A 13,931-nucleotide genomic window follows, 5' to 3' on the forward strand; every position below is an offset into this window, starting at 1 on the left:
TGGAGTCTTTTAATTTTTTTTTTCACGTGACAGTAAATATGCTACCAAAAAAAACCAAACCGACACGAAGTACTTAAACAAGCAATATCATATGGCTATATCATCAGGCGCATGGAAATATATTAAACATGTTTAAATGTGCCGTCACTTAACAAGCATAAAAATAGTTTATTCTAGTAGTTTGTTCATCTGTATGTGCTACTTTTGTAGCCGATGGTCTGTGGAAGGTTTACAGAAAAGCTTTTATGTACAGCAGATATAAATGATGATTACTACAGTCATATGAAAAGGAACGTTTTTGCAGGATTTTATGCAGTCCTGTGAAAAACACATTACACAGTTATGTCTTCTATGGGAATTAAGTGGGTAATTATCAGCCTGGTGCTGCTAATCAAATGCAACTGATCATCAGCAAGTGTGACCACCTCTGTAAAATAAGTTTTGGCAGATTACTAATTTGGACCATTTAGTTTTGCTATGTTAACGCACGTACAATTCCTGAACGAGTATGGCTTGTTTGGAAGAATTGTAGGGAGAAGATGGAATAATAGTTTAGGTTTGCAAAGTTGTATTTGAGCAAACCAAAAGACCTCCAGAACAAGACCAAAGAGAGATGCCTAGTCATAATGCAAAGGGGAACATTTATTGGAAGCCAACTGCACATCAGCGCAAACACCCCATACCACTGTTAAGTTTGGGTTTGGAGGGCTGATAATTTGGGCTCATTTTGCAGCCATTGTATTTCAAAGAACACCAGAGTCAAGAGTGAGGCCATCTGTCGGACAGCAAAATCTTGGCCAAAACTGGGCTATGCAATAGGATAATGATCCCAAACACATAAGCAAGATGGCTGAAATAGAAAATATGTTGCAAAGTCCAGACCTCAACATGACTGAAATGCTGTAGCCGGACCTTAAGAGAGCTGTGTGTGAGCAACAGTGTCAACAACAGCGTGAGAAACGGATGAAGCATGAAAACGATTACTTCATGGTATCGCTGCTAAAGGTGATTCTACAAGGTAGTGAATCATAATTTGTACTCAGTTGTTAAGGACAGCATAGAGTTCTATGAAAACCTTCCTTTTCACATAACTAGAAATCCAGCCCTCTATTTTCACCAGCTCACATGTGCACCAAATAAATGGATGATTTAAAAGACTATGTCATAGTTTAGTCAGGAACTGCATTTCTAAACAAAGAAGGATTGACAGCCAGAAGCATATACATTTCCGCTGTATATATGTGGCTGCTTAATGCTGTTAAACTTAGCAGCCACTGGTGGTTTACACATGGTACTCATTCTGTTTTCTTGTCATTCATCTTATCACAAGTCATTTAAGTTCAAATTTTAATGAAAAAAGTATGTGATGCTACAGTGCTTAGAATGTACTGGTGCAGTACTAGTTTGCTACTATTAGTAACATACAGATTCATGTTGAAAACATGGTAACTTGACTGAATGAAGGGAATTTTTAAATTCTTCATTGGTTTTCTAAAGTAGATGGCTAACCATTCTTTAGTCATACATTACAAGTATAGGAACTAAAGATGAGATAAACAGTATAGCTATACTGATTATCCAAACCAGTTTAAACAATGAGGCTGATATAAGCTGGTGAATGCATTTCCTTTAACTTGCATTAATTGCTTAGGTAGTCTACTGCTTACTAAATTATCCTTTTTAATTCAGGTTTTTGGTTAGTTTTTCATGTTAGCCAGTATTGTAAGAGCACTTGGGGAAAAAAGCCTGGCAAAAATGTGTGTGTTTGTAGGCTGTATTGTGTGTGGCATGTGTTCGCTTTGGTGTGTGTCTTTGCAAGCGTGCAAGTTTTTAAGCATATGAGACATCTGTTTTGATGTGTTGACATTCTTTGTGTCTACTTTCTTGCATTTGCAACTGTTGTTCTGTGTATACCACGCATGTTGTGGGGGCACAATTGTGTTTACACAATCACAGTGGGTTTGTCCCCCAAAACCAGTCATTCTGGGGGCAAAAATCAGATACCAATAACATAAATGATTGCATTTTATGATAAAACTCATTGTAAGGCAGGGGTTCTCAAAGTTGTTGTTTTTTTTTTGCATGCTCTATATCATAAGCTATAAACCCCCCACCCCCCACAGTATTTAATTTAATTCATTATATTAACGATAAAAAATGATGCACATAGCATTTTACTTAAATAAAGTTGCATATTATCAGTGAAATAGCCCGCCCACATTTTGTGAACCACTGTTTTAAGGTAAAGGGGCAGGCAAGTAAGAATTGGATTTACGGTTCTTTTTCATGAAATTACTATAAATAAATTGAATTTCTCCTGAGATATAAAGAAAATTACTGTATTTGCATACATGTTTAAATTTGGCCTAGATAGTTTCCTGGCACCAGTCCACTAAACCCATTCCTCTCCACCGTCCACCACCCATTTTGTTCTTGGTCCAGCACTCGAACTACATCTCCTCGGCTCACAGATAGCTCATCTTCTTCCTGATCAGTCGATGTAAAGAAAGCACATCTTAATTACAGGCAAATATCCCTTATATACAGTACCGCTAATATCATCTACTTTCTTCTTTTCTTTATTGATCATCTTGCTCAATGTTCACTTTCTTGCTGTACGTTTTAAAATAATCATGCAAATCACCTTTGCAGTGTATTGATAAAGCACAACATAGAAGATTTCATCAGGTGGACCCGTGGACAGTGGCACTTCTTGGTGAATGCATGGAAGGGGTGCATATCCGTCATCTGAAAGCTGAACTAAAGCAGAATTAAATGTCAGAAATTGCAAACACAAAATATGAAAATAAATAAATAAATAAATTTATTAATATGTTATGTATTTTAACCTCCTAGGACCTGGCGTCCACATATGTGGACATCACATTTTAGGTTGTTTAGACCAATATACTAAATTTTGCTCTACAAGGGCCTGATATCCACATACGAGGATATTAAACTGCCACTGTTCTATTGAAATTTTAGACAAATATCCTCATATGTGGCTCTAATTTTTCTCAGAAACAAAAATCGGGTAAAAAAAAAAAAAAAAATCTGGTAATTCTTTGTTTTTACATTCATCGGGTCCAAATATCAAAGACAAACTAAAAATGCATGCCATGAAAGAGTTCGGGTCTTAGGAGGTTAAACAAATGTGACCAACAAAAGTACAACAAAGAGTTTCAAAGTGCAGCTTCTCGCACTAAGGGCAAAGGTAGCTACCCATATCCACCCACAGAGTCCAACTTTAAATAGCACAAAAAGTCAAACCAACAAATTCACGAAACTATGTGTTTGACCCATGACTACATATAATACTTTTTCTAGCCCCATGTTTTATAATTGCAGAGTGTTTCGCGTGCAGTATGTTCGTAAATGACAACAGCCATTGTGTATGAATGCGTGAAAGGACACATTTCCACCGTTTCTGTGGTATGCATGCAAATACATTAAGAGACCAACAGGGCCTGTGATGTGTTACTGTTCAAAACCAACAGTCTATACAGTTTTACACATTTGGCACATACATGACTCATTGGAGAAGAGATTGGCCTCAAGTCCACTATAGCAAATTTAAAGTTCTTTCTTACTTTTGAAGTGTACTTTCTTGATATAATATTAGAATATCATTTTTATCTCTGATTCATATAGTGAAATGTTTCAAATTAATTGACTGCTCTAGCCTCCAATATATGAATAGAAAGACCAACTCTCTATATATGTAATTCATAAAATATAGCAGAACCAACAAAATATTGAAGATTTAGGTCTTTCCTACAGTTTAACAATATAAGTGAGTGAGCGGTTGCAGTACTTACATTCTCCAATGGATGACAGTGTAGATCGTGGGCTGAGTGGACTGTCCATGCCAGTGTTCAGAGAACTTCCAAGCAGGGGATCAGAACACCTTTAGATCAAGAGAGATATTTAAGATACAAATGTTTACTTTTGTGAATTCACCGAGCAAAGGTCCAAATTTCTAACATTAAAAAATAACAACAAACGAGGTTAACAAAGAGAATATTTTCAGGACATGGTTTGTGTTTAGTTTGCAGAGTACAAAGTATATTATATACATTATATGAACTAAAGTATATTATATAGTATATTATATACACTATAGTATAGTATATAGTATGTTATAAACACTGTTGAAGCAGGTCTCCTCTGGAATTAGTAAGTAAGTAAGTAAAATGTATTTATATAGCGCTTTTTAAAACAGGAAGTTATTTCAAAGTACTTCACATTGGAATAAAAGCATATCAAACAAAACAATAAAAATGGTATAAAAAAGGTATAAAAGCATATCAATTGAAACAGTAAAACACAGTATAATAGCACATCCAATAAAACAGTTTGCTACACATGAATATGACCTAAATGCCTGTCTAAACAGATGTGTTTTGAGCTTTGTTTTAAAAGTAGCTAAAGGGTTGATGTTGCGTAGCGGGGGAGGTAAACTGTTCCACAATATTGGAGCCAAAGTTTAAAAAGCGCGATCCCCCTTTGTTTTCAAATGGGTCCGTGGAATGGTTAGAAGACCACTATCGGTGAATCTAAGGATCCGGTTTGGAGAGTAGGGTTGCAGAAGCTCAGTGATATAAGTGGGGACCCCATCTGGATTTCTTTTTCCCATTTTAATTCTGCCTAGCCCTGCAAACACGAACACAAGTGTGGAAAGATTGGCTCTCCAAAAACGGCATGCGCCTGAACATCAAGAAGACTGAATACCTTGAATGCGGCCCCCAGACCAACAGTACCATCACTATTGATGGCGAGTTGCCCAATTCAAGTACCTCGGGTCCCTTGTCACCTCGGACTGCGAAACTCTACCAGACGCTAGACTCTGTGTCAACGCAGCATGGATGAAGTGGCGTCAGGTCAGTGGAGTCTTATCCGACAAGAGAATGCCAATCTATCTTAAGGCGAAAGTTTATAAGACGATCGTGCGCCCAATGGCACTCTACGGGTCAGAGTGCTGGCCAGCGATGACCAAGCACGAACACACCATGGAGATGAAGATGCTGAGGTGGCCTTTGAGTCTCACATGACTAGACCGAGCGAGGAACAAAGATGTCAGGAAACAACGGGGAGTGACACCAATCACGGACAAGATGCAAGAGGCGAGGCTCCGATGGTACGGCCATGTTGCCCGAAGCGATAAGAACTCCATCGCAAAGACAGCCCAGCAATTAGATCTAGGTGGCAACAGCTGGCCACGAGGAAGACCAAAAAAAGTGCTGGATGGACCGAATCAAAAATGATATGAAGGCTGTGAATGTTACACCAGAAGACGCCCTGGGTAGGGAGAATTGGAGGAAGGCATGCAAAACATCGGACCCTGCATCGCGGGATATGAACTGCTAGGAAGAAGAAGATTTTAATTCTGTCTCACCTCTTTGAGGGATCTTCTCCTCCTCCTGCAAAATGCGCTTGGCCATTGTTGTCCCTGACTGTCCCCGTCTTGTAATAGCTTTCAAACACTATGGGCTCTGCAAGAAGAAAAGAGAACCTGCTCATTTGAGAAATGAGGCCAAGTGATACTTTTTGCCTGTCTGTCAATTGAAAGAGAAAGTCAAGAAGCTGAGCTGCACTCTTTATATCCTGTTATTTTGTAGTGGAACTTTTCTCACTTCAACTTTGTACTTATAAGTAAAGGAAACAAAACAACCATCTTTCCAGTAAATACAAATTGTGAAAGCTCACCTGGTGCCTTCAATCCGGTGCCTTTCATTTCTATGAAAGAGTTGTTGTCTTTGGTAATGTCACACTGTTCCAGAAATTTCCTCACCTCCTCGTAAGACTGGTTTTAAAAAGGAGGAATTCAGTACATTTTATATTACTATTATATTACTTTCACTTTTCATTTAGGTTTATGCATAATTGATAGTTAATTAGGTTTATGAAAAGATCCCAATTTGGGTTTATATACAATCAACCAATGCTGCTCACCAGCTCTTACAAAATCTTAGGTTCGTAAATCCTGGAAGACACTTTTTCTGTCTGCCAGTTATTTATATTTAGAATGGTTAAGAAAGTGGCAAGTACGGAGCCCATAAAACTATCGGCCAAGTGATTGTAATAACTTTCAAGAAGAAGTCAAGGCTACATGAGCCTACTAACATGCTTCAAGTCGCAATCTATTAGTTTATCCAGTAGCAGGCAATAGCGGTTGTCTGACATTCAACTTAAGCACACTTAAGATTTGAAAATTAAAGCCTCATTGAACTAAAATGTGATCAGAAGAACGTCAAAGAGTGAAAACTGCACTATTATTACAATTCTGGTTGATAAATTCTCATTAAAAGAACATTTTAAAATCAGTTTTTTTGTAACACTCATTTTGTTTTTTAAGAAAACTTTTTTTAAGGTTTATCCAGCAGGATAATGTACTTATACTTGATTTAAGAATAGAAATTTGTATTTTTATTCTTCTTGACATTCTTATTCTGTTTACATATTAAATAAAAATACCTCACCTCATCATCTTTGACACATTGCATGGAGAAATGATTGCAGTGGTCCCAGAGAGCACACCTGAGCATGCTGATGCGATTTCCCTCCAACTGTTGGAACACCTATAATTTTCAAATGAATTCTGTGTTATTACCAACAATGTATTATTGTACTATGTACTATTACAAGATTTGCCATGATACTGGGTTGCAGTAATGCAACTTCTGCATGCGTGCCCATTTCACGTTTCGGAGAGGCAAAATGGGCACAGTGAACCTGTGTGTTTGTTACGCATTTTGAAATGATACCCTATTGGGTAATGATCAACTCAGTATCACAGCAAAACGTGATATTTACCGTGACATAGGGTTGAATTGCTTTAACATATACAAAGCTCATTATAGTTTCTTTTTTCTCTTCTTACTTATAGGGGTGCCACCAAGAGGTGCCGGATGTGTGTGTGTGTGTGTGTGTGTGTGTGTGTGTGTGTGTGTGTGTGTGTGTGTGTCCACTAGTGACAGCAAAGTCAACACAAAGAAGCTGTCGTTCGAAAAAAAAAAAAAAGCAGAACTTTTGTGTGATTAAGTGTGTTTCTGCATGGTTGTATGTTTTTCCATTTGTGGCTCTCTCAGTGCAAGATGAAATGTACTTCCGCAAATGGTCGCTGCCAGGAAGGTTTTCACAGTTATAGGGGTTGTGGTGTGAAGCTATTTCTGTGGTTAAAAGCCATTCTTTTGAATAGAGACATGATTAGAAAGCAGGTAACGAGAAAATATTCTGCAGTACCTCGCATGTACTTTTGTGTGTCCCCTCCCAGTCCTGGCGAACAGCTTCTAGTTGAACAATGTTGTTAAAATACACCTTCTCTGTGAGAATAGAGCATAGTTAATAGTTACAGTTAACAAATGAAACACTGGTAAAGAACACAAATATGACCGCCACACTGTTTTCCACTCTCTTAATTTATTTTTCCATGAAATATTCTCAAAAAAAAAAAGTGGACAATGAATGCAATATACTAAAAATGCATGCAAGTTAAAAATAAAATGTGAAGGCATACCAGCATCATTGGCCGCCTGCCTGCATTGCTTTATCTTGTGACGTACCTGTGAATGAAATCGGTGCACAGGAAGCCACATTCAGTGAGTTATGTAACCATTTTAACACCAGTCAGAGAGACCGATATATAAATAGGTTGTATAGGGAATGGTCTTGAAAGAGATAAAAGAAGAAAAGAAAACATCTCACACCAGCACACAAACACACTTTAGTTCCGCCTTGCAAACTGTTGCACAACTGCAGAAAAGTCCCATCATGAAGACTGCACCGCTGACAGCTGGAAACTTGTAGTTCATAAATAGAACTGCCAGTGGGCATTTGCACATTTTGTGGTGCATTTCTCAAGGAATCTGAAAGTTTGTATTTTGTTGCTTATAAAAACATTTGTCTTTTAGCGAGGTAGCTCATGCACTTATTTTACCTTTTCAGGGTTTTTGGACGTAGCATTTGTTTTCTCAGCCCCCTGCTCTGCCTCATCGGCCTCCTTGCACTTCACCTCATAGTTCTTCTTAGACTAAGAAAAAGAGAAACAAAATTATTAGTTCTATTTCCGACAAAGCAACAGGAAGAACACTTTTTGTAAGTGATGCAAATTTTTTTTATTTTTATTTAAATCTGACTTGTATTTTTTGTGCTTGCTCAAACATAAATTGAACAACTTTTATGTGGTTAAGTTTTCATGTTTCTTTCTAAATCACGCTGATTCCATGTGTTAGTGATAAATGATAGCAGTGGAAGTGTCTCCTACCTCCATGGTCTTCTTGAAGAATGAAACTTTTTTCTTTTGAACCTTCTCCATGATGCTTTCAAACTAAAGATAAAAGGTTGAAATTACTTGCATGTGTTGCTTCAATGCAAACCTGATACTTGCAGTTATTGTTCATTGATGAATAAAAGACCTGGATTTTTACTGTTAATGTGATAAAAGTCTTGATGTCACTTTGATAAAGACTGAATTAGTCTTTACTCAAGTCTTGAATCGTTTGATTTTTGAAACTATAGGTTTCCCCTTATCAGCTGCTATCACAACATTGCACTCAGTGTCTGTAAAGTGATTTAAATGGTTGCAGGATTAAGTCAACGCTTACGTAACACAGTGTTTCCCAAACAGGAAACAGCCATTAAATAGTTACAATATTAGTGACTAATGACTTGTGCAATACTAAAAGTAATAAAGAATTATATTATCCTCAGAGTATTCACACCTTAACCATTTGGGGGGGAGGGGGGGGGGGGGGGTGTAAGTCAGTTGTTAAGCAACACACATTTCCCAAATACCTTCTTCCTCTGCTCTTTCTGACGTTCTCTGAAACTCTCAATCTTTTTCACCTCCTCTTTCAATATATCAGATAGTTGGATGTGAAAGTTTCCAATGTTCTCAATTTCTGCAACAAAAAACATTGAAATGGCACAGTGAACCATTTGACATACAAACACATATATGGGTGTAACTTTCCACAGCACATGGACTTACGAGTTTTTAGTTGTTCGAACGATGCCCTCAAAGTGCTGGAAAAACAACACACATTCATAATCAAAATTATTCACCATGCCTGCACTTTGTGTTTCTTTCGCAAAGAGGCAGATTAACATTTTTAAAGCAAAATTTTAAGCAAAATAGCAGCTGAGTACAATTTCATTGCTAGAACTCTGCACTGTGTTTTATTGTTTAACCAGCTGCCAAGACCGTGAGGACACCCAAACCTTAACTTGCAGACTTTGTGCCCTAGTTTTGTTTTGTTTTTTAAGAAGAAAAGAAAAGAAAAAAGAAAACAATCTATTTGGTTTTACTGCACTTAGATGATTCTTTTATTGGAGGCTCATTGTTTCCTTTTTGTGGCTCTTAGAATATATTGAGTTCAGTACAGATGTCTGAGATAGCAGGGAACAGGAAACTGACAAGTTATGACCTACTGTACACTGAGCGAGGGGCTTACCACACACACACACACACACACACACACACACACACACACACGCACACACACACACACACGCACACACACATACTTACATTTTAGTCTCTTTTTTTCTGTGTCTCACTTTCTATATCACGCACAAATGTATTTCCTCTTAAAGAATGTGACGATGATGTGCCTGACTGCAGTTTTATATGTAGTCTTCCTGGTCAGTGCCAGTCACCCTTAACATGTCCATCCCTTACCAAAACCCTTCCAAATAAAAGTTTTTGTCCAAATTGCTATATTTATGTAGTAGTTGTAGTTGGGCAGTCTATACAATACATAATGCTGACCTCAAAACAAGTTTTTCACCTTATCTCTATGTGTCCTCCAGCTTTGCGAGCAATAGTCACCAGTTCCTTTCCATACTTTTCCTCTGCCAGTGCCCTGTGGGGGTATAAATAGGCAGACAAATCATTAGAACCCAGAATGTATATTTTAGTATTTATTTGTAAAACTGAATTAGCTTATATAAAGTCTGTTATAACAGTCCAACATTTGCCTTGACATGCATATACCAACATTTTTACCTGAAATCTTGTTGCTACTTAAACTCTTGTTGCTCTTTTACCTAAAGGATCACTGACTTTATGTTACGTCATTCTATTCAGGCCATAACATCACAAAGATGATTTTGGTGACATCTTAAGGTTTATCTTGAATTACTTGTCATTATCAATTAATATACACAAATGAGTGCTAATGCAGAATATTTTGATATTTCAAGACACAGAATTAAAAAAGGAAATAGCTAAATTCTTACATCTTGTGACCTAAATGAGTCATGGGCCTGCTATCTTTCATACATGACTAACCACATGTGGTGTTTAATGAGTGAAATGACAACTAGATAGCTATTTTTTTTCTTAATGTTATGATCAAGCTGGAAGTTGATTCCATGTATGAAGTCATGTAAAGTAAAGATCATGGAAAAAGAAGCGCAGCTATGATTAAAATCACAGAACCCACGATTTTTAGTTTATTTTGATTCCACAAATACAAGATGATCCAACCTCATCTTCAATAGCTCTTCCATATCTTTGCACATTTGCCTTCCATCTCGTAACCTTTGGGTCACGGCTTCATACCCAGCGTGGCAAGTGAAGTCAGACCCCTGCATTGACGAAACACAAAAAATGAAAACTGCTGCAATAAACAGCATTTCTGAAAAAGGTATTGCAACATGTTCTTGACTCATTTTGTGGTAAAATGCAGAACTAGCACTTGTGTACTGCAAAGATATTTGTATGTGGCATGGCAGCGTAGAGTTAATACACTTGGTAAACCAACCCTCTAGATCGCTTCAGGTGCACGCAGTGGTGATTCAACACATTACAGTGTCTTTACATGTATGATGTTCATGATTGTGCATACTAAGTATTTTTTTAAGTTGTAAAGCTTACCTTAACCCCCCCACCCCCACTCCCACCCCATACTGCTGTGTGTCCATAATAGTATAAACTATAATCACTTGTGGTTTACCTGATTTGGCAAATTTTAACTTACAGATAACAGTTAGGGTTTAAAATATATAATGTTCTAACAAGCGATAGCTGACTGTAACGTGGTGTTTCTCGGGTTCCTAAAACAGTCTGTTCAACATAATTAATACATACTATAGTTTAGAAACTATAACAAAGCAAGTAGACAACAATACCACAAAAATATACTCACCCAGAAAGCATCCTTAAACATCAAAGGAGCCATTGTATTTTTTTACTTCCTTGAACTAAGCACAACTCTTAGTGCCGACCTTACTTACAGGACATTTCTCCAAATTTAAAAGCTTACCAACAACCTTGTATGGCTGAAACGTCAGTGAGTCATTTTGAATGAGGAAGAGCTTTTGTCCCGTGATGTCACTGACCACAGACAGCTCAGCCCATTTGTGAAACGGCAACTCTTTCACTTTATGTTTGGTCTAACGGTTGTGTCAGAGCACAGCAGTTACATGTGCCTTGCTAGGTAAAGGTGTCAGTATGTCTTTGTATTGTTATGCATTGTTATGTGCTATGTGTTATATGTTGCATTGCTGATGTAATCCACATGTACACAGAGACAGGCAATATGTTTAAGTGCCACATACTGTAACCAAAAGTTGATGATTTACTTGTTGCAAGTAGCATTAGTGGTAAATCATAATTGTCTTATTTTAATTATGTTGCAGTGACATTTTATCAGTATTTTAAGACATTAATATTATACAATTAAATGTGCTTTGAGGTGGTGTTAGACTACTTTGCTTCTCTCTTTTCTTCCTTACATCATTTACCCTGTTGTTTTACAAGATGACATTATGAAGTGCTGCAAAATTATAGAATATTATTTTTAATAACATGTCATCATCAGCATATTAACCTTCTGTCATTAGAGCTCCAGAAACTGTTGTTGCCATGTACATTCCAGAGATTACCACAAGAGGGAGCCAAAAATCTTTGTAAAACATCAAGGCTTGTAATATTATACTGACTAAATATAAGAAGTCTACTTTATGGGAATCAAACCCACCTGAATCAACAGTTCCTAAATCTGTATGGGATGTCTGACATAAAATCCCAAATCTCTCAACCCAGTTGAGATGAATACAAATCTGTGCCTCGGGCATCTCTAAGGGAAGCCACAGAGACACGTGAATGAACACATAGAAGGTTAATATTGATTTTCAAAGTGAGAAGAAGGACAGGCTGTGGCGTCTCTCACCAGTCGCTCAGTGAGATGTGTGAAAATCTTTGACTCTCTCACAAAGCTGGAAAATCATTTTGTCACACACTGAACAACATGCTAAAGGGACTGTACAAATCAATACATCTAACTCAGAATAATGGGGCTTTATTTATTTTATTGTTTTTATTTGCATTGCATATGCATTTTTTTCTATAATTACTCTTTTTTTCTTTATCCAATTATTGTTGTTTTTTTAATAAGTTATTTAGTTTATGATGCATTAAAATCCCATCAACTCACTGAGTAACAGTTAATCAGTGTTTGTTATTTCTCAAAGTAATTTCTGGTACTCCTTCAGATTTGAAATGGTGGAATATCAGATACTAATACTGACATAGATAACGAACGAAAAAGCATCCAATAAATTGACATAAAATAGTAGGAAATTACGTCAGTATTTACAATAACTTTTTTTTTTCATCAGTTCCCAACCGCAGAAAATTTGTATTCAGGAAATGCTGTTTTGGTTTTCATTCTGATGATTTACCAAATGCTTCAGATTAAAGCTAGCTATCAGTAGAGTGGCCATTGCTGGGTTCAAGAGGAGAATAATAATTCAGTTTTCCCACTTGGAAAGCCAAAACACCTACCAGTTAGAGCGAAAATAATTCTTCCAGGCCAAAGCTTACAAGTTTTCACATCATGATGTCTGAGTCCATCATGCTTGGCCTTTGTTGTGACCCCGTTTGAGGCCTCAAATGGAGGGACAAGCCCTGGGAATCAGCTGTGCTTCCAGGGGCTGAACACAAGCCCACACACACACACACACACACACACACACACACACACACACACACACACACACACACACACACACACACGCACGCACACACACTTCCTACCCTTCTCTCACATGTTTTCTCTCTCTCCCTCACACTCTCCGGAGTGGCAGTTATTGAACTGTGACAAACGAGCCGTGTCAGACCAGCCCCCCTACCTGGGGGATTGGCTAAATGACCTTTCCATTACCCAACCACTGCTGTATTCCCCCTCCACAGATAGAGTTACACACATAGCCACACAGCCCATTTGCCAAGACCAGTGTCACCAGCGCTACCATGAACCATTACATCCTACCGCGCATTCTACACAAAATTAATTTTTTGTATCAAATTTCAGTACATTTTTATTTTTTGATTTTCTAGATCAATTCTGCTACAAGACTTGCAATAATTTTATATTGATTTTGTGTGTCTATTTCACACTTAATAGTGGTCCAAACAGTGTGCACGGGCTGAGAGTGATGTCAGAAACTGCTTCTGCCTGGTTGCTTGGATTTGGACATATATGTAAGTTATCTGCGCTTCTCTCTGTGCATTTTAGCCTCTCACAGGCAGAGTGGTGTGTGAATTAACTGGTTTTCACACATTCTCTATCCTCCATCTTGTTAATCCCCGGCTGACCATTGGCACCGGCCCTAAATCTCACCAGATACAGAACAGGTATAGTGAACGAAAACGGGGGAGGGTGTGAGAGTTGTTTAGTAGAAAGGTTAAAAGTGGATGAGGAGTGCAGAGAAAGATGGAAAAGGATAAGCAAAGGTAATGTGAGGAAGGGGATGATGTAAAGATGAAAGAGGAAGCAGAATCAGAAGGTAAATGAGAGAGGAGTAAAAGTCAGAGAAAAAAAAGCAGGTTTGGATTGAACAGGACAAAGTAAAGTTGAAAGTTAATTTCTTCTGCCTGTTGGCTAAGAATGGAATGAAGTGAGTCCTTGGCCACATTAGTGGGA

The 13,931-nt window shown here is 37.7% G+C and overlaps 1 protein-coding gene across 2 annotated transcripts; it reads right to left on the minus strand.

Moving 5' to 3' along the window:
• Positions 1-11,284, minus strand: LOC102795121 (proline-serine-threonine phosphatase-interacting protein 1-like). 2 transcript variants are annotated; one of them, XM_087831413.1, is made up of 15 exons: positions 11,151-11,284; positions 10,490-10,590; positions 9,789-9,863; positions 8,990-9,024; positions 8,794-8,900; positions 8,264-8,326; positions 7,937-8,029; positions 7,517-7,562; positions 7,243-7,322; positions 6,480-6,578; positions 5,707-5,803; positions 5,396-5,492; positions 3,819-3,907; positions 2,645-2,760; positions 1-2,487 (listed from the first exon to the last, which is right to left on the minus strand). In XM_087831413.1, the coding sequence occupies exons 1-15, from the start codon at positions 11,181-11,183 to the stop codon at positions 2,356-2,358; spliced, it is 1,263 nt and encodes a 420-aa protein (XP_087687539.1). In that variant the 5' UTR covers positions 11,184-11,284; the 3' UTR covers positions 1-2,355. The 2 variants fall into 2 exon arrangements, with proteins under 2 accessions (XP_087687539.1, XP_087687482.1); XM_087831356.1 differs by lacking the exon at positions 11,151-11,284 and having other exon boundaries at positions 10,490-10,674.
• Positions 11,285-13,931: the final 2,647 nt, after the last annotated feature.

This window comes from Neolamprologus brichardi, chromosome 1 (assembly GCF_056152115.1).
Source record: "Neolamprologus brichardi isolate AB-2024 chromosome 1, ASM5615211v1, whole genome shotgun sequence".
NCBI lineage: Eukaryota > Metazoa > Chordata > Actinopteri > Cichliformes > Cichlidae > Neolamprologus > Neolamprologus brichardi.

What these genes read in the sequence shown, in the direction of transcription:
- LOC102795121 (XM_087831356.1), bottom strand. Translation starts at nt 10,674, where the DNA reads ATGAGTCAAGAACATGTTGCAATACCTTTTTCAGAAATGCTGTTTATT. An exon ending in GTTCGAACAACTAAAAACTC is followed by an intron (nt 8,901 to 8,989) that starts GTAAGTCCATGT and finishes TTTTTGTTGCAG; the next exon opens with AAATTGAGAACATTGGAAAC. An exon ending in AGAAAGAGCAGAGGAAGAAG is followed by an intron (nt 8,327 to 8,793) that starts GTATTTGGGAAA and finishes TTTTATCTTTAG; the next exon opens with TTTGAAAGCATCATGGAGAA.